The 23,755-nt window shown below is 44.9% G+C and overlaps 2 protein-coding genes across 7 annotated transcripts in view; one reads left to right on the plus strand and one right to left on the minus strand.

The window, feature by feature from the left end:
- Nucleotides 1-3,902, plus strand: part of COL14A1 (collagen type XIV alpha 1 chain) — a 121,862-nt gene extending 117,960 nt beyond the window's left edge. For 3 of the 6 annotated variants that reach the window (XM_035126180.3, XM_035126181.3, XM_088675876.1), the window contains one exon: nucleotides 2,994-3,902. In XM_035126180.3, coding sequence (XP_034982071.3) covers nucleotides 2,994-3,307 — 314 coding nt within the window. In that variant the 3' untranslated portion in view covers nucleotides 3,308-3,902. Of the gene's footprint in view, nucleotides 1-2,037; nucleotides 2,117-2,993 lie in introns of all 6 variants that reach the window. The other 3 variants (XM_060277650.2, XM_088675875.1, XM_088675874.1) reach the window with 2 other exon arrangements.
- Nucleotides 3,903-10,404: 6,502 nt separating this feature from the next.
- MRPL13 (mitochondrial ribosomal protein L13) overlaps nucleotides 10,405-23,755 on the minus strand; it is a 30,347-nt gene continuing 16,996 nt past the window's right edge. The window contains exon 7 of the mRNA XM_035125376.3: nucleotides 10,405-10,667. Within this exon, the coding sequence (XP_034981267.1) occupies nucleotides 10,643-10,667 (25 nt within the window). The 3' untranslated portion in view covers nucleotides 10,405-10,642. The remainder of the gene's footprint in view (nucleotides 10,668-23,755) is intronic.

Genomic DNA, 23,755 nt, shown 5'->3' on the forward strand with positions numbered 1-23,755 from the left:
CCTGTAAGCAGGACCTGAACCCACGAGCACTCAGTTTCCACCCATTGGTATTCAAAAGCATACAGCCTGCTCCGACTGTGGAAGCAGAGCATAGCCATCATGGCAAGCAGCCATCCACAGACTTCTGCTCTGTGAATTGGTCTTGATCCTCTGTTAAATTGGTGGCTATCCCTGTCTCCTATGGGAGTGAGCTGCTTAGTTTAACCCAGGTGGTGCTGTGGGCTAAACCACTGAGCCTAGGGCTTACTGATCAGAAGGTCGGCGGTTCGAATCCCTGTGACGGGGTGAGCTCCCGTTGCTTGGTCCCAGCTCCTGCCAACCTAGCAGTTTGAAAGCACGTCAAAATGCAAGTAGATAAATAGGAACCGCTACAGCGGGAAGGTAAACAGCGTTTCCATGTGCTGCTCTGGTTTGCCAGAAGCGACTTTGTCATGATGGCCACATGACCTGGAAGCTATACATCGGCTCCCTCGGCCAATAATGCGAGATGAGCGCGCAACCCCAGAGTCGGTCACGACTGGACCTAATGGTCAGGGGTCCCTTTACCTCAGGCATCCCCAAACTGCGGCCCTCCAGATGTTTTGGCCTACAACTCCCATGATCCCTAGCTAACAGGACCAATGGTCGGGGAAGATGGGAATTGTAGTCCAAAACATCTGGAGGGCCGAAGTTTGGGGATGCCTGCTTTACCTTTACCCTGTCTCCTATGGGAGTGAGCTGCTTAGTTTAACTATGCATTGTTTGAAGAAGCGCTTTATTTTATCTGTCCTGAATCCTCTGACATTGAGCCAGAGGCCGTCTTAAGCATATCGGGCTCCCTGGCGCCATGGTGCGAAGATTGCTCCGGCGCGCCCCCCCGCCCCATTTCCCACTGTGGCTGTCTGGCGGGCACAGCGCGCAGCACCCCCCTGCGCCACCCAGCCTTGCCTTAGAGCCGGCCCTGCATTGAGCTCCATTGGATATCCATGAGTCCTAGTGTTAATGGGAGAGTGCTTAGGAGAGGAATCATAAACATTGTAGTCTACTTCATTGGGTCAGGGAACATGCCCAGTTATCTCATTCAAAGAGGAAAAGCAACCTTTTAACCTTGTAACTGAAGCAATTAAAACCCCATATAAAAACCAAAGAGCGTGTGAAGTGCAGGGCGTTTTGTTTCTTTGTCTCTTGTGCTTGTCATGTGCCATTGTCACATTGTCTAAAATAACCCAGTCCAAGTTTCTTGAATGTCTTGTTTGTGTCATCCATCTCCTGGTTTTAACCTGATCTGCCTTGGGTGGTTGGTTGGTTGGTTTGGAAATCCGAAGCTGAGAAGCTCCTCGTTCATGTTTGTCTAAACAGCATGGGAGACCTGAGTGTCACTAACTAAGCCTCTTGTAATAATCTGAATTGGCAGTGCATATAGTTGTAATTCATGAATAACAGTCTTTTTTTAAAAAAAAGAGGAATCGGACTAAAATACCCCCATTGCATGGAGAGATTGTGTTGTCTTGAACAGTGGTTTTCAAATGGTGTTCCTTGAGAGCATTATCTGTGACTGGCTCCGCCCATTTTACCTTTGGCCACACCCACTGTTGGCATTATCATCTTCTGCCAAACATATGTGTGTGTGTGTGTGTGTGTTGGGTGAATTGTCAACCAAGCCTCAGAATTCTCTGCAACATGGAGATTTCCCATGGTAAGCAAACTGATACGAAAAACTCCTCAAGGACCTTGAAAAACACTGTTTGGTATCCAAGGGGCCATGGAAGGAAGGGGTAGGAATTTTGACACAAGTTCATGTACTGCATGTGAATGTTTTTTTTATTCTTTCTTGTTTCGGTTTGCAAAGCATGAAGCAAAGCCTTAGGTTGTACTTATTAGTTTGAGACTCAGTCTTGGTTACAGCTTAAGTCGCAAGATTAACCTGTAGTTGAACTGGCCTCGGAGACCTTTGTTTGTTTCACTGACCTGTATGTATTTCTCTGTTGTTCACCTGCTCCTGTCCCTCTTCCCCTCTTCCCCCCACCCCTCATCTTGGTTCGTTTTCGATTTCCGAAGGCTCATTCCCTTACAATGGCTACCCATACGGAAGGTGAAATCGGGTAGAGTCTGGTTTTTCTTTCTCATATGGACGAAGGTCAGAATGGCAACTACTGAACAGCCCCCATGCTTTCCCACCAGCAACACCGAATACTATTATTATCACCACTAACAAAGGATGCCTGCTCTAGTTTTCTTATGCTTTCTGCTAGAATTAAAACACTTGGCACATTTCTCCACGGTGCGCATTGCTAGGCACAAGCAACCATTGGGCAGGCTGTTATCCAGAACAGGGTTGTATCAAAGCCCTGGGAGAGCTTTTGGAAAGGGAGAGCTTCACTTATTTGAGCAAAACAAGTGGGAACGACAACAAGTTATTGCAGGTTGGAGTGTTCCTATTTAGGCCTCCAGCAAGCCAGCCAGATCCCATATGCAGGATTCTCCATTGAATCACGGTCTTTTGCTTTAACTTTCCCCCCACTGAAATAAATGAGGGCTAAACACACTTAATCAGGGCTGGGTTGTGTCTACTGGTTCTTAAGCTTCTCCATGTTCCCCACCCCCCACCCCTAACCACGCTGTGTAACAGAAAACTCATATCTAAAACAATTAGCGCACTGTTACTGCTGGTGTCGGTTTCCAACTAACAGGAAGATCATAAATCTTCCCCCATTCACTGGTGCTGATTTAATCTTACAAGGTCGACTGCTTTGCAAGTAGAAGTAGCCGAGAGCAGCCTTTCTCAACCTTGGCCTCCCCACTCCCCCGATGATATTGGACTACAACTGCCATCATCCCTAGCTAGCAGGACCAGTGGTTAAGGATGATGGGAGTTGTAGTCCAACCGCATCTGGGGACACAAAGTTGAGAAAAAGGTTGCTCTATAGAGAGCAATATTCAACCAAGCTCCTAACGATTGCTTCTATTTTGCTTTCCTCTTGCGTTAACTGTGCGGCTCCTCTTGGCGAGTTAAGGTGGATATGGGGACCCAACTGATCAAGAGATCCCTGTCGTGCCGTTACCGCACAACTCCTACCAGCTCTATGACTCCGAGGACCTTTATGATGATGACGATGATCAAGAGCCTTATCTAGTGCATGGATCCTACCACCACCCGCAGTCCCCCTACCCAGCACCTCGCCTGGCTCAGCCAGAGTTCACACCTGTGCGGGAAGAAATGGGGGCTCTCGAACTGAGATCCCCCGGAATAAGCCACATTTCAAGAAGAATCTCCAAAAGAAGCACCGGTTCTCTGAGGCTCAAGAGGAAGGTTAAGAAAACCTCTTAACGAACTATTTCTTTTTCTCTCTCTGTGCATTATATACATGAATCTTTTAGGCCTCTGTCCAGTTGCCTAATGTTGTTGTGGGAATTGTTTACAGGCTCATATGTTAAAGGGAAAAAAGGAATATTGTACATTACCACTTTGGAAGAATGGGGGTGGGGTAGGGTGATAGCGAATTTCATTGCATGCCAGAAGTTATTAGCTTTGTAGGGGTTTATTGTTAGATGGAAACTCCAAGGGACATTTCTGTAGATCTTTGTAGTTATTGTATTAGAATGGTTCGATGCACATTTCAAAACACTCCATCACCAGCTGATATATCTGAATAAGTCAAGGAGCTCATATCACTGTTTCCTGCTTTCTGAATTTCTCTGCCTGAATTTTGATTGTGTGCTTTACTTGCAAAGTAACCCTTATGAAGCCAACTGTGTTGGTTGATTTTTTTAAAATCATTTCCTTCGAAGATTTATATAAAGTGGGATTTTCTTCCCACAGCATTCTTATTAAATACCTATTAGAAACACACTAATAATTTATTGTGGGTCTATCACTACTCCATTTTTATATACAAATAAACGTGGCAAACTTTTATAAATAATTTCATCTGTTGTGTTTATTATTTTTAAGAGCCCACGACTGTGGTATGAAGTTTAATCTGGGGATTCCTGAGATCTATAAAAAAAATAAACATAAACACCTCCATCCAAAAATCCTCGCAAGTTCCAGTTGCGAGATTGCTCTGTCCATGGAAGCATTTCTGCTTGACTCTTAGATGTGATTTCTGCATTGCAGGGGGTTGGATTAGATGATTCTACAAGTTTCACACTTCGCTTAAAACATAACAACTCTTCTAATTCTTCCCTTGCTGGATTGGGATACGTATGTCAGACAGTTCAGGGCCATTTCACAGCTCACAAGATGTACCTCTGGACTGATTTGGGAGAGCATGTTGCATGCATGGGGGAAAGAGAGGACGAGAAGTTCTGTTGTACATGCATACTTCCTAGTGCTGATGGTAGTGGCATAGCGTGGGTTGCCAGTGCCCAAGGCGGGTGGGTGGGAGGGAAAGGGACGGAGTACACATGTGCACTTAACTGCCTAACAGCATCCGCCTCACCCAGGACATCACAGCCGCAGAGATAAGAAAAGAGGGGTCATTCTGTTGTCCAGAGAGGTCACTTCCTGGTTAACGTGGAGAAGCCCAGCAGAGCCCAGTGACGGAAACACACAGCTGTATTGAGACAGCACTGGGTGTTGAAATTTTGCACCCCTTAACAATTTTGTGCCCCAGGCAACCATCCCTGTGCCTCCTGTGTCCTCGCAGGGGCACACCAGTTGAATAGCACCCTAAGTTTTCAGAGGGTTTCTCTGCCTTAGCAGAGGGGCAATGCTGTTGCTGAGTTTTTGGCACTTTCCACAACACTGGCATGGACCCCAAATGCACCATTCGAACAACATCAGTTGCAGGTAAGCAACCTGTATTTTCTGCGGTTTAACACCTAAGCATTTGTTGTACAATAACTCCCACTTATTACCCATCTAATCTTTATTCCCCCCCCCCCAGCTTAGTATGCTACAAGCATCTGTCTTGTTTATCTGAAGGGATGCTCACCTCGAGTGTTTTAGATTTCTCATGCCTGTGTATCGCATTACTATGAGAAAATATCTCCCCTGCAATTGAAAACCTTTTCCCATATAAAACTTGCTTAAAGACTGTCATGAGCTATTCTCCAGCAAGATGGCCACATATGTCTATGTGCTGCATATTTATTCCAGAAATGGTGTCCCTTGTAGCCAACTCATTCCTCTCATTCTCTTATAATTAGGTCAGAATATGTTGGAAATCTGAGGCTGCTGAAAGGCTCTGATTATTTTCCCCACTGATAATTTATGTCAGAAATGTTGGAATGATATAGTATAGATTAATTGATTCTGATTACATTTCATGCCATGATGTCTGTACATTCTTATGCTGCTATTCTTTGCCAGAAAATGCTGATTTCTCAAGCTTCTTCACATCAGAAGAAATAAACGAGAGGGTCTTTCTTCTAGATTTTAAAAGCAAATTGGTGGCCTCTTAGCTTGATCTACACTGGGATCTAGAATAGGAGGCCTTGGCCCTTTGCCGTGCACTAGAGTTCTGATCCAGATCATCAGGCCTCAAGCACATGCTATTTGCAATCGGGTTAAAGCTTCCATTTGGTCCAATGGGAACTTTGATTTCCAGTACATGCTCACATTCTCGTTTCATCTGTGCTGCCTTGGTCATGTCCACAGAATGGAAGATGGCAAGATCTCCAAGGATGTGCTCTGCAGGGAGTTGGCTTCAGGTACAAGGCCTGTTGGCAGATCAACTCTGCACTACAAAGATGTCTGCAAACGAGACGTGAAGGCTAGCAACATCAACCCTGACAAGCTGCATACTGACAAGCTGGAACGTGTCCAGAAGAGGGCAACCAAAATGGTCAAAGGCCTGGAAACAATGCCTTATGAGGAACGGCTTAGGGAGCTGGGTATGTTTAGCCTGGAGAAGAGAAGGTTAAGGGTTGATATGATAGCCATGTTCAAATATATAAAATGATGTCATATAGAGGAGGGTGAAAGGTTGTTTTCTGCTGCTCCAGAGAAGCGGACACGGAGCAATGGATTCAAACTACAAGAAAGAAGACTCCACCTAAACATTAGGAAGAACTTCCTGACAGAGCTGTTCAGCAGTGGAATTTGCTGCCAAGGAGTGTGGTGGAGTCTCCTTCTTTGGAGGTCTTTAAGCAGAGGCTTGACAGGCATATGTCAAGAATGCTTTGATGGTGTTTCCTGCTTGGCAGGGGGTTGGACTGGATGGCCCTTGTGGTCTCTTCCAACTCTATGATTCTATGATTCTAACCCTGCTGTGTGGGAATCCCTTGCAGACGACCGCAGTGCCTGGAGGCAGCCAGGTTGTGCATCTGCAGCAGTGACCAGCAGAGGAATGACGGCTAGGAGGAGCGCAGACAGAAGAAACACCGTGGTGCACCTGTATCAGCACAACCGGAGGCCTTCATCTGCCCCAGCTGCAACAAAACATGTCTCTCCCACATCGGTCTCTACAGCCACAGCAGGCATTGTAGCTGTCCAAATGGAAGGTACGCACTTCCATTGTCTCCCGAAGTCAGACGAGTGCCAACTTCTGAAATAAATCCATGTCTGTGTTTCCCAAACTAAGATGCTGCAAGACCTGAGGTGTGCCACGTTGGACAGCCAGCACTCTATGGCTGTCAGAAGCGCTGGAGTCAGGGGCAGGGAGAGTGAGGAGAACCTATTTGGTACTGATCTGCCTCCTCCAGACCAATATACTGTACATGTATCATCAAGTGGGAGTAAGGAGGTACCCAAGATGCTATAGCAGCAGCTTGCACTGTATCTGATAAGCACAGGGAGAGCCGCCCTAGAAACGTCACCATTGGCCCAAATTAGGATCCACCCACCAGTCTTGACTACGGCAAACGGAACAGTAGGATGCAAGCAAGGACTAGTAAGTGGGCGATCCTACAGTTGCCAGGAGTCCTTCCCATTGCTCTGGAAACTGATTAGGCAAATTAAGCAGATATATTGGCTGGCTCCCAGCTAAGGTTGGTTTAGCCGATTCCTGCATTGCAGGGGGCTGGATTGGATGACCCTCTGGGTCCCTTCCAACGCTGCAGTTCTATGGTGGTATGAAATGAAGTGAAACTAAGTTAATCTGGATCAAATATGAATAGAGAAATGGAATTAGGCGTGGCTCCAGTTTCAGTTGCACCAGACGGCAAAGTCTGGGAAACAAAGTACTGGAGGTGGTAATAAATCAATGCTGCCTCTTAATGAAGACATCTTACAGTTTGTAGGCTAAAGATCAATTTTGTACCCAAAATGAAATGGAATCCCTGTGCACACACACACACACACTCCCGGCCAAAGATACACTGCACCCAAATTGCCTCAGTAGACACACATATTGGTCCACATTATGTTCCGCGATGCTGATTTTTGTGGCTCTGGTAAGGTTCCTAAAATTACATACTCCATTATATCCTGTCCAAGATTTTGACAGTATGTTTTAACCCAACTCCCCACAAAATCATGACCTAATATTGCAGCTGGTGGGGTTTTTTTTTGCAGTGATTAAGATTTACCTTAGATGAATATCTGGTCCATTAACTAAGCATACAGTATTAACAAGCAATCTGAAAACAGAGTAAATTGCAGTTCATGACTGACTGGCTGTAGACAGCATCCAAGGATATGCCAGGACCTGTTGGAATTGTTCCCAAAATTAAACGTGAGAGGGAATGGCTCCTAGTATTTCATATGCTGTGCAGGATTACGTACGGTGCGAGCCCAATTTGCTAAATGGCCCGCAATGTAAATATCTGCGTAAACAGTTATGCAGGATTGACAATAGGAGGGCCAGAACTTCCTCTGAAAAACTTCCGCACCGAGAGAATGGCTCACTATCCAACAACAAGCAGAGAGAAGACTCGGAACGACAAAGAAAGTAAAATAAGATACAGGATTATGCCCAAACCTTGCTATAAAACTCTGCATATTCAGATTTACAAACAGCCAGAGTTTGCCCATTTCCTTACATGTTTGTGCTTTGGCGTCCGTCATTTTCAGGCAGACACCATGCAGGGAGGTCGGACAAAGCACAATTAGAAATATTCTCACAGGTATCAATGGGAATCGTGAATTTGTTATGCAAACGCTCGCCTGATTTCCAAGGAATGCATTGCGTTCCGTAAGCAGGACCTATGTATATGTGAGCATATTGCCGGCCTTACCTACCTACCTGTGGAAAGTAACACATTCCTCTGTTTGACCAGCTTGGATAAAAGATTTTTTTTTTAAAAAAAAGTTAAGTGGACAACTGAGTAGACTTGGGGAAATGCTCACAGAGAAACTGACCATAGTTTGCCAGGAGGGCAGAGTGTCCAAGTCGCAGCTTTTGCGTGAGAACGATCATAATGAGCAGTGAGCTATAATTTTTAATGACGGTTGTGCTATGCAGGCTATATGAAGTTCACACCGCCTATTAATCTCTCACTCTCTTTCCCCTTGACCAAAATTTATCACTCGCAACTTGGCTTCTTTAACTCCAGCCAACAGTGCTAAGACCTAAGTGCATGTCATAAAACAGGAACAACTGCCAGAACATTTGTTATGGCCACTGGGGTTGACTTTTTGTAGTGTCAGGACTAAATCATACCCGTAGTCTTGATAACTATATTCGATTTGTTCAAATAATTGATGTCATAGGAAAACTGCGTTGCACCCAGGAAAGGAGAAAACATCATGCCCTCTGATAACAGTTCAGTAACAATGCCCATTTTGCAGATTTTTGAACATTTTTATTTATCATTTTATACATGTGCCAAAAGAAGCAAGAGGCAGATGTGTAGCATCAAGATTTCTTCCAAAACCCAGTCATTTTTAACCTTAGGAGAGTTGCCGATTTTGCTAGATGTTCCAAGAAGTCAGAGCAACTCCAAAGCATTTAACACAGGAGGAACAACTGAGAGGGCCTAACTCAACACCTACACTGTAATTTAGGAAAAGATGCTGTGTTTTGCCGAAGCAGTTCAAAACACATTCTTCAATAGACTGAGCAACCTGGGAATCTCAACAGCTCTGAGCATTGCTCCCAGCAGGGCCGGCTCTAGGCCTGCCCCCGGTGGCGCGGGGCGCCAGGCCACCAGGGGTGCCGCTGCACCCGCTGAAAGGCATGGCTGAGGCTGCCCGAGGCGCGCCTCCGCTGTTCAGCGGCTTCAGGCCGCTCTCTGGAGGCACGCAGGCCTGGGGCCGCCTCCGCCGCAAGCAGGGGCGTCGCAACAGGGGGCGGGCAGCACCCCCTGGCCCAGGGCCGGCCCTACGGCAGGCTGGGTGGCGCAGTGCAGTGGCGCCCGCCCGCCGCGCTGGGAAACGGGGCGGGGGGGGGCGCCAGAGGGATCCGTCTCACCACGGCGCCAGGGTGTCAGGCATGCTTAAGACGGCCCTGGCTCCCAGTCTACCGGTGGTCCAAACATCCCCACCTCAAGACACACACATTAATAACGTGGCCAGAGAAGCAACCGTTGTACCGCTCCCATCTGTTGGGAGTCAATGGGAGGGGAATGACTTACACCAGATCTTGTCCTCTCAAAAGATTCCTGCCGAACAAGAAGTTCAAATTCAGTCTAGGTGTGCTCATTCCATAGGCATCCAAGACACACCTTGCTTTCCATGGCTTGAATTTTGCTGTCAAGAGTCTTCTGGAACTGTTCCAATATGTTGGAGGAGGGGTCCGACAGTAGACATTTCACTGCTGCAAAACTCTCCCCATAAGCAGAGCGGCATTTCAAGGGTTTTCAGCCTAGAGGACCTCAGGAACAGAGCCACACCCCGTGTTAAACTACACTGGCGCTAATCCAGACCTATGTACCTAGCAGCAGTGTGCTGAGTGTTTGTTATCTTTTGTCTTTCAGTGGATGGCGAAAACCATTCTCTTTCGTTGGGCATCAGAATGTTGCTGTGTTTCTTCTCTAGTGTCCTTGCTTCTATGTAATTGGTTACTGCATTGTGGTGTACTGAGCTGGAGTGCTGTGGTTTTTATTTTTGTTTGAACTTTAATTGCATGCATTTTTATTGTTTCTGCTTTAATTGCTTGCATGCATGTTGCTCTAGAGGCCTATGGAGAAAGCGCAGCAAACAAAACAAATTCCAACTATAGCAAGCTACCCAATAAATGGTTGGTGATGTTAACTTATGCACTGGTAAGCTACCTTATAGGTGAATCCAAGTTTAATGTCACTCTCCTTTTTGGCAGAAGGGAGTACGGCACTGTCTCTAATGACAGTCCTAGCTGTCTATCAACCCTGTTCTGCACCCACAGTTCCCGCTCCAGGATGTGTGTACAAAAGTCTTTGCTAGAGCAGGACGCCTAAACTTAAGTGTGAGGTCATTGGCTAACTGCAGGCTGCAGCAGGAATATGACAATCTAGCAGCCAGCACACTTGCTCAAATGTTTTACGTATTATACAGTTACGCGTGCCACAAAACAAGTTCACCCAAAGGCCAGAACACTATATAAAAAGATGTAGATACTGCAGTTAATTTCAGAAAAGTATTTTTTATTGTCAGCCCCGTTTCCCCGTCCACGGAAGAAAAAGGGGATTACCAAGCATAAACAAATGAAGTAATACTGCCCTATACCTGGGGGGGGGGGAATCAAGTTTACTTCACAGCAGACTTTATGCAATTAGCTAAACTGTGAAATGCTGGATGGCTTTTATCTTCTAGAAGATGAAGTATATGGGCTCCTGTTCCCATTCTTTCACACTCTTCCTGCTACAGTGGTCGAAAATCTTTAGGTCTGCAAAAAAAGAAAAAAGAAGCAGAAGCAGGGATGAATAAATATGCTATGACAGCTTGTCACATAATACAAGAAGAACAGATCATAAATATTATTATGGCAGTAATATTACTATTAGGGACCCAGGTGGTGCTGTGGGTTAAACCACAGAGTCTAGGGCTTGCTGATCAGAAGGTCGGCGGTTCGAATCCCTGCAACGGGGTGAGCTCCCGTTGCTCGGTCCCAGCTCCTGCTCACCTAGCAGTTTGAAAGCACGTCAAAGTGCAAGCAGATAAATAGGGACCGCTCCAGTGGGAAGGTAAACGACATTTCCATGTGCTGCTCTGGTTCTCCAGAAGCAGCTTTGTCATGCTGGCCACATGACCCGGAAGTTGTCTGCGGACAAACACCGGCTCCCTCGGCCTATAGAGCGAGATGAGCGCCGCAACCCCAGAGTCGGACACGACTGGACCTGATGGTCAGGGGCCCCTTTACCTAATATTACTGTTATTACAGGTTGGGAATCTGTGGCTATTCAGGCAGGACTACATGTTCCTCACCCTTGACATATTGGCAGCTAAAATAATAGTGCATCAGTTTGTGCTATGGAAAAACATGTGTGAAAAAATGAACCAAAAAAGCAAGCAGAAAAATTAGGAGGTGGTCATTTATGGAGTTCCCTGTAACTTACTGCTGCTCATCTAAAAGAAACTAGCAAAGTGAACTCTAGTCCTGGTCCATCCCACTCAAAACCAAACTCTCTCTCTGCAGCTAAAGTAAGATGGACAGTGGACCCTCTGGATATGAATTTAATTCATTCCAGGGGTCCGTGCGCACCCTGAAAAATCAGTATCCGGAGGTGCCGTTTCTGCGCATGCACGTGGAGTGCTTCTGTGCCTGCGTGAGCGGCAAAATACTTCCGAGTTTGCCACTTTCACAACCCGAAGTTTAGGTTACTCGAGAGTAACGTAACCCGAGGGTCTACTGTATTCAACTTGCGTTCTTCTCAGAACAGACCAACTGAGATGAATGAGTACGACTCAAGTTAGCTCCATTAATTTCAAGAGACCTACTCGTGAGTGAAACTTAGTTGCCCACCACTCATGGGAAATAAACTAGCCATTAGCAGAGATAAACGAGATAACTTGAACATACAGATCGAGAACTGCATAATATGCTGGATATGAAAACTGGGAAGCATCTTCAGATCATCTCGTTTCGCAAATACAACAAGGGAGGAGGCAGCCTCCAGTTCCCATGACCCAGGAGAGCTCAGGGTTCTGCTGAGCAGATGGGAAATGCAGAAATTGGCAACCACATTGCTCAGCTGATAAAAATGAAACCAGGCTGCATGCATCAGCTCAAATCAGTATACCACACAAGTTCTCCAATGATCTGGAGGCCAGACCCTGCTATTTACGCCCCCCCCCACCAAATATGGCAGTTATTAAAAAGTGTTTATAATAGACATAGACTGAACTTGAGGTAGATGCTCACCAGGCGCTGCTACATCGACAAATATTTAATTAAGTTCTTTACCCTTCTCCCAAGTGATGCATGGGAATCCACTGGTCAGCATTACGGAGTTGCTTCCCTCCCTCCCTCCCATTCTCTGTTTCTGCTCTTGCAGTGGAGTCATGAGCAGACAGCCATAAAAGACAAGTGCTAATTGGAACATTACTATGCTGTTTCGTTACCTGGGACTGCGGACAGGCCAAGGTCAAGGCATCCGAGGCGAGGGCTCCCTGGCTAAGAGCCTGGAGCCTTTGAGGTGGGAAAGGCTATTCTGCAGCATTTCAGAGTCAACACCAGGTATCTGAACACTGACTGAGAAGCAGCTGCTGCTCCAAATACCACTTTTTCCTCATTACCAAAGGAACCGTATCAGTGTTAGAAACTGAGATATGAATGGAGTGTCTAGGCACACTTTTTTAATAACAAGAATACAAAGTTGAAAATGAATGAACTGCAGCTGAAATATTCTGTTCATTTTTCACATGGTCCACATAGTCCTAGAGTTAATGTGCCCCGAATTAAATGTGCTCAATCCCTTTCTCTGAAACCCTGTTAGGTTTTCAAAAGCTACTGGTACTTTTTTTCTCCTTTCCAAATACAGCCCAGGGCCAAAGAAGACTGCTTCTGGCAGTGGAGGTCTCTGTGTTTTGTCAGCAGGAATATAGACTTACGAAACAAAACATCTCCAATCCCAAGAAAGCCCTTAAGAGCATTAATCGATATCCCTATGAGCGACGGCCATATAAAACCCGGGACATTCCTCTTTCACTCTCCGAGTTTCCCTTAACAAAATATAAAAATTCTTCTGCACTTGGAACAAACCAGCACAGTGTAACCAAAGAAAGTACATGACGTTTGACAACTGGAAGCTGTGGGTTAGAAATCTGGGCAAATGGGTGGAGAGGGAAATTGGTTTAGACGATGTATGAATAAATGGGTGCCTTACAGGGCTTGTGAAAGCCTCTCTCTTCATCAGAGGATAAAAAGTGGGTTGAGATGAGGGCCACTCTGTTTTTACCAGTTCCTCGCCACCCTACTGTGCCCATCAGGCTATAACTGAAAGAAGCACCTGATGTGATCGCAATTAATTTAACCCATCAAGCATTAGTAACTTGCAGCTTTGAAAAAGTAGCCCAATGGACTGATCTAGAGACCTGCGTCAGGTACCACCACTTCTGCTATGGATTCCTTCTGCGGCTTTGGGTAAGGCACTCATTTCCACTTCAGTCTGTCATGTTAGCCATGTGCCTTAGCAGGAGTCATGGGAAGGCAAGCACAATTAAAGCCCCCCGTTCAGTTCCTGGCATCTGATATATCTACACTAGTGGCCAAAATTATGGAAACCTTCATAAAATATATTGCATTACATTCTTCATTAAATTATCTTTCCATTGATATATAATTTTATGGTATTACTCCAAAAGAAAGTGGTGCTATGAGCCATCAAACCTTGGAAAAACACTTTCCCCAAAAAGGTTTCCATAATTTTGGCCACTAGTGTAGTTTAAAAATGGTCTCAGGGCCAAGAAACAACATTCTCCAAAACCATGAACAGCCACATAGGGTAGATAATACTGGCTTCGATGAAGCAATAGACTGACTCGCTTTAAGGCAGTTTTGTATGTTCGACAGCCACTATTTTAAAGGAACAAAAACGTCCCAAATTAAACAATGTCTTCCCGTCCCGTGTACGATGCTATTTAACACCCCCACTGCCTTGTTAAAACGTATTTTCAGTGGGTACGAAAAATACGTGCGCTAGAAAATTTGCTGATGAAACTGCTGAAATAAGTGAAAGCAAACCGTGGTAGTTTTTAGCCCAATCTCAATAGAGTCACTGTGGGGTTTGCTCCTTAGCAAAACCACAGGCAGCGCATTCCAGTTAAGGTGACCCTTTTTTTTTTGCCTAGCAATGCTCTGCAGACCAAAAACTGGGGTCTGGCTGAAGCTGCATGGTGGGAGTAGCAGCCTATTTTATTTCTAACAGCATAGTAAACATAATTAACAAGACTCTGCAGCCTTTAATGACAAGGCGTACCCCCACATCATTTCAATGCAAATAAGCACAAGGGCTGATAAAACTGGAACTGTGTTGTATAAAGGCAGGAAGCATGCCCAAGAGAGCAAGGAAGCCTCCCCGTGTTCCTATGCAAAGCTAGTTTTAAAGAATGCCAAAAGATTTTCACATTAGCTATCATGGATGTTGAGAAGGAGGGCGAAACCCTCTTCTCCATCCTAATTATGAAAATACAAGGGGGGGGGGGAAAGGAGGGATCAAAGCATAGGTCTTTATCCAAATGGGATGGGAGATCCAACACATAGAGATAAGCCAACATTTTACTTGGATAAATGGGAGTTCTTCCTTCTTTCTGGATTATAGTGACACAGAAGGTGACCAGATTTCAAAAAGTAATGGAATCTTTAAAAATGTTTCTCAGATTACCTTCATTTAAAACTCCATTACATCACAACATCAAGGAAACATATTCAACGTTATGTCAAAATTAGCACGGCCAATTTCCCCTTCACTTCTAACACGTACCTGAAGACTACCACAGCTTTCTTAGCTGTCTTTAAGTCTATGAAACATTACCCCACAAATACAGAAATACCAAGATTTGTCAGCAGAAGTTGCTTACTAAGCCAGCAATATGCACCTGGCATGACGATTTTGAAGCCTTCAAAATTGCATTTCCCCCCTATTTGCCTGCAGGTCACCCCTCTCCTTGTCAAGTGAGAAAAATGACCCCCCCCATCCATGTAGTGAGTGGCAGGTATTCGTCACCTCCTTGCGTGGACAAACCAGACTTTTCTGACAGGGCTTAAGCTTTTCTGAAGCACTGCATGAGGACAGTGCCTTGCAGCTAATCTATTAGCGGTGTACACCAACAATCGGACACGAAGAGATATGGAACAGGACAATTGCGAAGTTGAAAAGGGCACTAATGAGTTTGAACTCCCGTTTGCGTGAATGGCTGGGAGAACTTTCCCAGACATGGAATCAAAACAAGACACTTGGAAAGTCTCTGCAGAGTTGTGCAGCCGTTTCACCCACAGGGCTTCTCCCACTTCCATTCATGTGTATTTCTTGCAGAAATAACTTCCAAGTGTTTTACAACCCATGGCTGTCACCTGAGGGCAATGCCAGTCTTGCCAAACAAACAAACAAACAAACAATATCAACGCACTCTCTCTACCAATTCTGCACTGAAATTAGGGGTTGGGCAATTTCTGCAGAAAAATCTGCTGAAGTCTGAAGACTGGGTGGTTAAGAAATACTAGGCTTCTGAGCTACATAGGACTCCTGCCCAGTTCTAGTACAGCAGGAGGACAGCCAAAACTGGAAGTGAGAGGAGATGCAAGAGAAAAGGGAGCCAAAGAACGGTGCACAGAGTGTGCACCCTGAAAGAGATCCCTCTCATCTGTGCTATCCAGAATTGGCCTCTACAGTCACTTACGGACTCATTGTTAAAACTGTGTTCATGGAAGACAATCTTACTTGGCTACGAATGATAGAAGAAAGAAGAAAGAAGAAAGAAGAAAGAAGAAAGAAGAAAGAAGAAGAAGAAGAAGAAGAAGAAGAAGAAGAAGAAGAAGAAGAAGAAGAAGAAGAAGAAGAGAAGGTGGCAAAGAAAGTGGGGGAGGCTAAGCAGAGTGCAAGAATATGTTTCTGAAAGGAACAGAAAGAGACAAAAATCTGCACACAATTCAAAACGGCCAACCAACGCTGAAATGTCTAATATGCATCTTTGAGCTTCTGGTCTTATTAGGGTGAAAAGGGACCCGAAGAATCAAGATCCTTGTGCTGTCGCCGGTTTACATTTTTTCTGCCAATAGAATTGAGTATGAATGCAAGGTACCCCCAGTCTGCTCCCCAAATGCCCCCTTCAAAGCTGCACTGGCCCTGACACCCCTGGATGACAAGGAGAAAAGAAATTCCATCTCCTTCAAGAACTTGAGATCGAATCAGGCCATTTCCTTTGCTTTAGACCAGTCTTTGTTCTAGCTGCAGTCGAGAAATTAAAAACCATCAAGGAGAAAGCCACGCTCACAAGAATGTGGAGTTATTATTAGTTGATGACAGCAATGCTGCCCGGTAATAACGTGTCACTACTTCTCTTTCAGGCTTGCTTAACAAAATATGTTTTCAACAGGTTCTCTAATGTTCTATTTTATCTGTATATAGAGAGGGGGTGGGTGGGAATGCATATACCAATTTATTTCAGTCAATGTAATCAGTCACGTACCACACTAAGCCAAACCATAGCTTAGCGCAAATGCATGGGTTCTGGCAGAGGAGACCACAGCCACTTTGCAGCTCCTCAGTTGTTCCTCTGCTACATCATGCCATGGCTTGTCTTGTCTTAGCATGTTGTCTGAATCTGGGCTTTGCGGTTCAGCTCTTGCAAGACCCAACTGTGAGCTTCATCCAAGGCTCGTCTATGCTTTACGGCTCATGGTTTGTCCACAAGAGCGAAACGACAAGCTCAGGCTCAGGCGACATGCTAAGCTAAGCGCAGCGGCAAAATCACCAGGGGAACAAAAGTGGCCGAGATCTCACTGGGAGCCTGCATCTTCACACTATGACATAGTTTGGCCATGGTTAATTACACTAAAACGCTCTACAGATTTGCAGGATATTTTTATTTATTTGTTCGTCATATCACAAACTGAATCCTAACATTGACAATATGAGATCTCTCACTCTCTCTTATACACACACACACACACACACACACGTATGGGAAAAACTGATTTTAATAAATGAATACAGAATACTCGCTACTTAAGGAAAGTATTGAAACCGCAAAGAGATAGAGGGAAGTCAACCAACATAGAAGGGATTCAAACTAGTTTTCCGGAACTTGGTGTACAGAATAATCAAATGACTGTTTGTATCCTTTGAATAATTTGGTGTATTTGACTATTTTTTTTTCATTCCCCCCTTTATATTTTTTTCCTTTAGTTATGAATATTTGGATACAATGTTTAATATATTCTTTCTTTGTAATTTTTAAAAATGCAATAAAGATTTTTTAAAAGATCTCTCTCTCTCTGTGTGTGTGTAGACAGATAGATATTCCAATATTCTGCTTTAAATATTTTGTTTTAAATACATATTGGGTGAGCTTTCACTGACACAGAAGCTATTGAGTGGGATTCACCTAAGTGAATCTTACGTTTCATTTGAACCAACCTTTTTATTTTCTTGCGAGTTCAACATACCATATTTTTCTGTGTATAAGATGCCCCCTATTTTGGGAGACTCCAAATTAAGAAAACACCCCTCAGCACTACTACCCATGTATAAGACGAGCCCCAATTTTAAACCTCTTTTTTTTGTTTAAAACAACAAATAAATAGCACCTCAGCCCAGGACTAATTGCAGCCATCAGCAGCCATTAACACCCATCTACAGGTTTACCACTCCCATCAGCCCATCTCCCATTCCCACCCACCCCCACCACCCTCTGTATATATATAGGGTCTGACACTTCTGTTTCTAGTGTATCTGAAGAAGTGTGCATGCACACGAAAGCTCATACCAAAATATAAACTTAGTTGGTCTTTAAGGTGCTACTGAAGGAATTTTTTTATTTTGCTTCGACTCAGACCAACACGGCTACCTACCTGTAACAAACAAATATGTTTTTCTTGCATCTGATCTCCCCTCCTGCCTGATAGCACCAGTTGCCTTTGAAGTGATCAAAGCCACATCATATTTGCAGGTGTGTTTACCTCATCAGTGGCATTTGATATCCCAGCTTTGGTCCTCCATCTGATGTCAGATTGGAGATGCATAGCCAAGAAACAGCTTTCTTATCTTAGCAGATTTGTGGGAGCCAGCCAGCTAGCCAGCCACACCTCCCTATAGGAGACAAAGCCAAAATGGCAGTACTGCTCTATAGTCACAGGCCAGATTAGAACCAGATTGGAACAGGTCCTGTGTATATTGAGTCCCATCAGGGGAAAAGCCAGGGTATAAATGCATATATTACGATAACAACATTAAGAGAGCAAAGTTTTCAAGAATATACGGGTGGGGGGCGGGGCGGGAAATCAATGCATTGCTTATTTTTTTACCAAGCAATATTCCTGCTTCAGTTCCTTCTGTATCTGTTTAACTACAAGACAATGTAAACATTTTCCCTATTTTGATGTGCCTCTCGTGGTTCACTAGGCAGGACATATGCACTTCATCTGACAGGAACAAAATTGGAATTTTAACCGGAGGGGGGGGAGAGGTTAGAGAGAAAGGCAGTGGAAGACTTAAAGAGGGGTGCGTTACACGGATAAAGAAATCATGGGATTAAGTTTAAACAGCCAAAAAGGCTTATCTGTGGATTTGCTGACCTTTCGGATTCTTAAAATTTTATTTTGAGCAACACTCTGGCACCTAGCCACTGGGCAAATTTGAGGGCTCCAACGGAAAGAAAGTCCCTCTTTTGAAGTACCTGATTACCTGTGCAATGTTTCCCCAGGGGAAAAGCAAATGTTGGTACTTAATTGAGATAAGTTCCTTCTCTGTAGGGAGAATTGGGATCTACAGGTATGTTGTAGCCGCTGGCAGGAAGTCTTTTAAAAAAAACTTTGAGGATACTTCAGGGGAGAGACACAAGCCCCTCGTTTCAGTTCAACTCATGCTTAAGCAAGTAACTGCAATAACAACTAAGGAACAGGAGAGGAACACAGTGATTTCAAAGGAACATGCCCCCCCTGTTCACTGCATGAAAGGAAAGGTTCCTTGTGGCCCCTTTAACTACCTAGCACAGGAGAAAGGGAAAAGGGAAATAACCCTCATATGGGCTGAGAAGGCCAGAAAAGCTGGGAAGGAAAGATAAGAGGCCCCTGGACCTTGGGGAAAGTCTCATACCCCTCTGGGCAACCCTCCGAGACGCCATGGGGAGGTCCGAAGTTTGTCCTGGACAGGCAATCCACTCCCCCAACTTCCCGATACCTCCTGAAGTGCTGGAGCCGCTGGATCAGGCCTTTGCAGTTTGCCCCAAACCTCCTTGGCTTGGGCTGCTGCTAAATTCAAGGGAATTCCAGGCCCCTGGGTTCCCAGAGTGCTCATCATGGACCTCAATTTTCCCCTACAGGAGAAATAACCTCTGTCCAGGCTTAGGCTGCTTGCAGCAAAGTACTTAGTTAATTTTCTATCCCCTAGAGTCCATGGTTTTTGCTTTAGTTCCCTCCAATGCAAAATCTACTTAGGCATGTAACTCAGAGCTCAACATTTCTCACTGCAATTTGCACTTAATGCAAGATTTGTTGAGCAGGTAATTAATTGTGGCATTCATAGGGGTACTCGAGGATTAAGCAGATTTTGAACCGGGGACTCAAATCAATTTGGGTTCAGGCTTAGTAGGCTGGTTATAAAATTTACTGATTAGGTTCTGCTCAAACCCAAGTTAGAATGGTTCGACTTAACCTGCCACGTTAACAGTTTCCAGAAGAAGCAGAGTGAAATCCAATAGCTTTTATTTCAGCTTCCTGTCTCACACTTGCATTCATGACTGAAAGCAACCAAAATGGAAAATGGGTAAGAAAGCATCTTGCTAACGCAGCCTGGACAGAACGAAAGGATAGCTCAACAGAGGGGAAAATTGGTCACGTAAAACTTAATAGTCAACAGTGCCATTGCACAGTTCAAAGCACCTCAAGTAAAACAGAATACTGTACCAAAAATGTGGCCTTGCTAGCCAAGCCAAAATTTATGGTCACCAAGTTCCTTCATGGCTTGGCAGAAGCAACATCACTGCCCAATATCAGTCAGTTACAGACTCTCACGCCCCAACCCACCCGACCTGTGAAGAAAAGAGCTGGGGAGCATGTTGGCTTTTGTTGATGTTTGGCAGAGCAGCTCAGAGCACCTCATTTGAGCAGCAGCCAAATAAGACCTGCCTCTATTTACTGTGGGGAGGAATGATGAAGAGCACGCCAGTTTCTTCTGCTGTTGCTTGGAGGGGGCGGGGGGGGGGGAAGAAGGGGAGACGTTCAGGGTGCTTCTGCTGAGCAGCAACCATCCTTTCCAGCTCTGGGTGATTTGGCCATGCAGCTGCCAAACAACCCCGTCTTCCTCCCAACCTCGGAGCTGGGGATTGCTACACGGCTGTTGGGATGATCACGCTTCAAAGTTGCAAAGGAGGCTACTCATTTGGCACGCACAGCAAATGAAGACACCCATTAAGCAGTGACCCAGCTAAAGTTCTGCTCCCACTCCTGAGAAACAAAATCCGAAATAATTTTGTAGAACTTTTGCTACAGAGAAGCTGGAAAACACAGTCACGCTCAGCTCATCTTTCCTCTGAAGAAACCAAACACGGCAGGTAAGCAGGCCCTCCCACACAAGTATTTTTAGCCGTGCCTGATTCCCTGGGGCAAGTTATTTTATGCTCAGTCTCTCTCAGGCAGCTGGAGTGAAAGGGGCCTGTAATTTTCCGGTTAAAACGGTGCCTAATATTCACAACTGAAGGCAGAGACTTTTCATGCACATTTTACTAATTATAAGCTGTGCCGTTAAGTACCATTTCCATGCTTAATGCCACATGCCATTTCTCTGCATTAAAACCACTGGCTTCCTGTAACCTTCTTAATTGTGGTGGTAACAGACTCCAACTTCACGCCATAAAACTGCGAAGGTCTAACATTAGCAGGATTTTTATGAAAACATCTCCTGGCTTCCATATGAGGAGAAGCACCAATATCAATTTGGCTGGAGTCTTATGGCATCTCCCAACCCATTTCCACTCCCCCCCCCACCGTATTTTTTTTCAGAACTCTCCTTTCCCCACTAAGGATTCTTGCCGCCTCTTAATCCCCTAGTGGTTGTTGTTTAGTCGTTTAGTCGTGTCCGACTCTTCGTGACCCCATGGACCATAGCACGCCAGGCACTCCTGTCTTGCACTGCCTCCCGCAGTTTGGTCAAACTCATGTTCGTAGCTTCGAGAACACTGTCCAACCATCTTGTCCTCTGTCGTCCCCTTCTCCTAGTGCCCTCAGTCTTTCCCAACATCAGGGTCTTTTCCAAGGATTCTTCTCTTCTCATGAGGTGGCCAAAGTATTGGAGCCTCAGCTTCACGATCTGTCCTTCCAGGGAGCACTCAGGGCTGATTTCCTTAAGAATGGATAGGTTTGATCTTCTTGCAGTCCATGGGACTCTCAACAGTCTCCTCCAGCACCATAATTCAAAAGCATCAATTCTTCGGCGATCAGCCTTCTTTATTGTCCAGCTCTCACTTCCATACATCACTACTGGGAAAACCATAGCTTTAACTATACGGACCTTTGTCGGCAAGGTGATGTCTCTGCTTTTTAAGATGCTGTCTAGGTTTGTCATTGCTTTTCTCCCAAGAAGCAGGCGTCTTTTAATTTCGTGACTGCTGTCACCATCTGCAGTGATCAAGGAGCCCAAGAAAGTAAAATCTCTCACTGCCTCCATTTCTTCCCCTTCTATTTGCCAGGAGGTGATGGGAGCAGTGGCCATGATCTTGGTTTTTTTTATGTTGAGCTTCAGACCATATTTTGCGCTCTCCTCTTTCACCCTCATTAAAAGGTTCTTTAATTCCTCCTCGCTTTCTGCCATCAAGGTTGTGTCATCTGCATATCTGAGGTTGTTGATATTTCTTCCAGCAATCTTAATTCCGGCTAGGGATTCATCTAGTCCAGCCTTTCGCATGATGAATTCTGCATATAAGTTAAATAAGCAGGGAGACAATATACAACCTTGTCGTACTCCTTTCCCAATTTTGAACCAATCAGTTGTTCCATATCCAGTTCTAACTGTAGCTTCTTGTCCCACATAGAGATTTCTCAGGAGACAGATGAGGTGATCAGGCACTCCCATTTCTTTAAGAACTTGCCATAGTTTGCTGTGGTCGACACAGTCAAAGGCTTTTGCATAGTCAATGAAGCAGAAGTAGACGTTTTTCTGGAACTCTCTAGCTTTCTCCATAATCCAGCGCATGTTTGCTATTTGGTCTCTGGTTCCTCTGCCCTTTCGAAATCCAGCTTGCACTTCTGGGAGTTCTCGGTCCACATACTGCCTAAGCCTGCCTTGTAGAATTTTAAGCATAACCTTGCTAGCGTGTGAAATGAGCGCAATTGTGCGGTAGTTGCAGCATTCTTTGGCACTGCCCTTCTTTGGAATTGGGATGTAGACTGATCTTCTCCAATCCTCTGGCCATTGCTGAGTTTTCCAAACTTGCTGGCATATTGGGTGTAGCACCTTAACAGCATCATCTTTTAAAATTTTAAACAGTTCAGCTGGAATATCATCACTTCCACTGGCCTTGTTATTAGCAGTGCTTTCTAAGGCCCATTTGACTTCACTCTCCAAGATGTCTGGCTCAAGGTCAGCAACCACACTACCTGGGGTGTACGAGACCTCCATATCTTTCTGGTATAATTCCTCTGTGTATTCCTGCCACCTCTTCTTGATGTCTTCTGCTTCTGTTAGGTCCTTACCACTTTTGTCCTTTATTATGGTAATCTTTGTACGAAATGTTCCTTTCATATTTCCAATTTTCTTGAACAGATCTCTGGTTTTCCCTATTCTATTGTTTTCAATCCCCTAGTATGTAGTGCTTTGATTGCTTCTTTGTTCTTATGTAACAAGGGGTCAAGTGCTTTCCCCCTTTCTCAGCAGTGGGAAGAAAAGCTTTCTGACCTCCTCTCTCACTTCCTCTTTTGGGTTAAGCAAGATACAGTCATACCTCGGTTTAAGCATGCCTTGGTTTGAGTATTTTCAGTTTAAGTACTCCGCGGACCCATCTGGAAGGGATTAATCCACTTCCCATTACTTTCAATGGGAAAGTTCGCTTCTGGGTAAGTACGCTTGAGGTTAAGTACGGACTTCCAGAACCAATTACACTCATACTTCGGTTTAAGTACGCTTCAGGTTGAGTACTCCGCGGACCCGTCTGGAACGGATTAATCCACTTTCCATTACTTTCAATGGGAAAGTTCGCTTCAGGGTAAGTACGCTTCAGGTTAAGTACAGACTTCCGGAACCAATTGTGTACTTAAACCCAGGTACCACTGTACTTAAATGTTTCTTGAGTGGAGAGGGGGACTCTGAAGGAGAGTCAAGCCTAATAGTGTTGTAACAGTCACTTCTGCAGAAACAAGATAAACTTCATATTTCTCCCCATCTTGATTCTGAAGGGAAACGCTAAGCCAAGGCTTCTTGACTGCTCAGATACCAAAGGGGTCCAGGACAGGAAATCCAGTAGTCAAGAGGCAGATACCAGTGTTCGAAATTAGCCAGGCACCAGGCGCATTTTGCACCTGGCTTTTGACCACTTGCGACCAAGTGAAGATATGCCTGGGTGCCAGAATGGGCCTGACATCTCCACTATCTGGAGGTGCATGCCTGGGGATCCTTGGATCTGGACTAATACCCCATCCCGTAGAATTCTATCAGTTATATTTTATCTGCACAACTGGAATGAATTTCTGGAACCAGAATGCTTTTTCTGTGCAGCCTGAGCAAGAGCTGTTGCCATTAAGAAAAAGAGGTCAGAATAGGGCAATATCTGTGTGGACGGTCCCTGGATCAAGTGTCTTTTCTTCTTTAAGTTCTCAAAGTTCTC

This window comes from Zootoca vivipara, chromosome 8, assembly GCF_965207765.1.
Source record: "Zootoca vivipara chromosome 8, rZooViv2.hap1.1, whole genome shotgun sequence".
Lineage (NCBI taxonomy): Eukaryota > Metazoa > Chordata > Lepidosauria > Squamata > Lacertidae > Zootoca > Zootoca vivipara.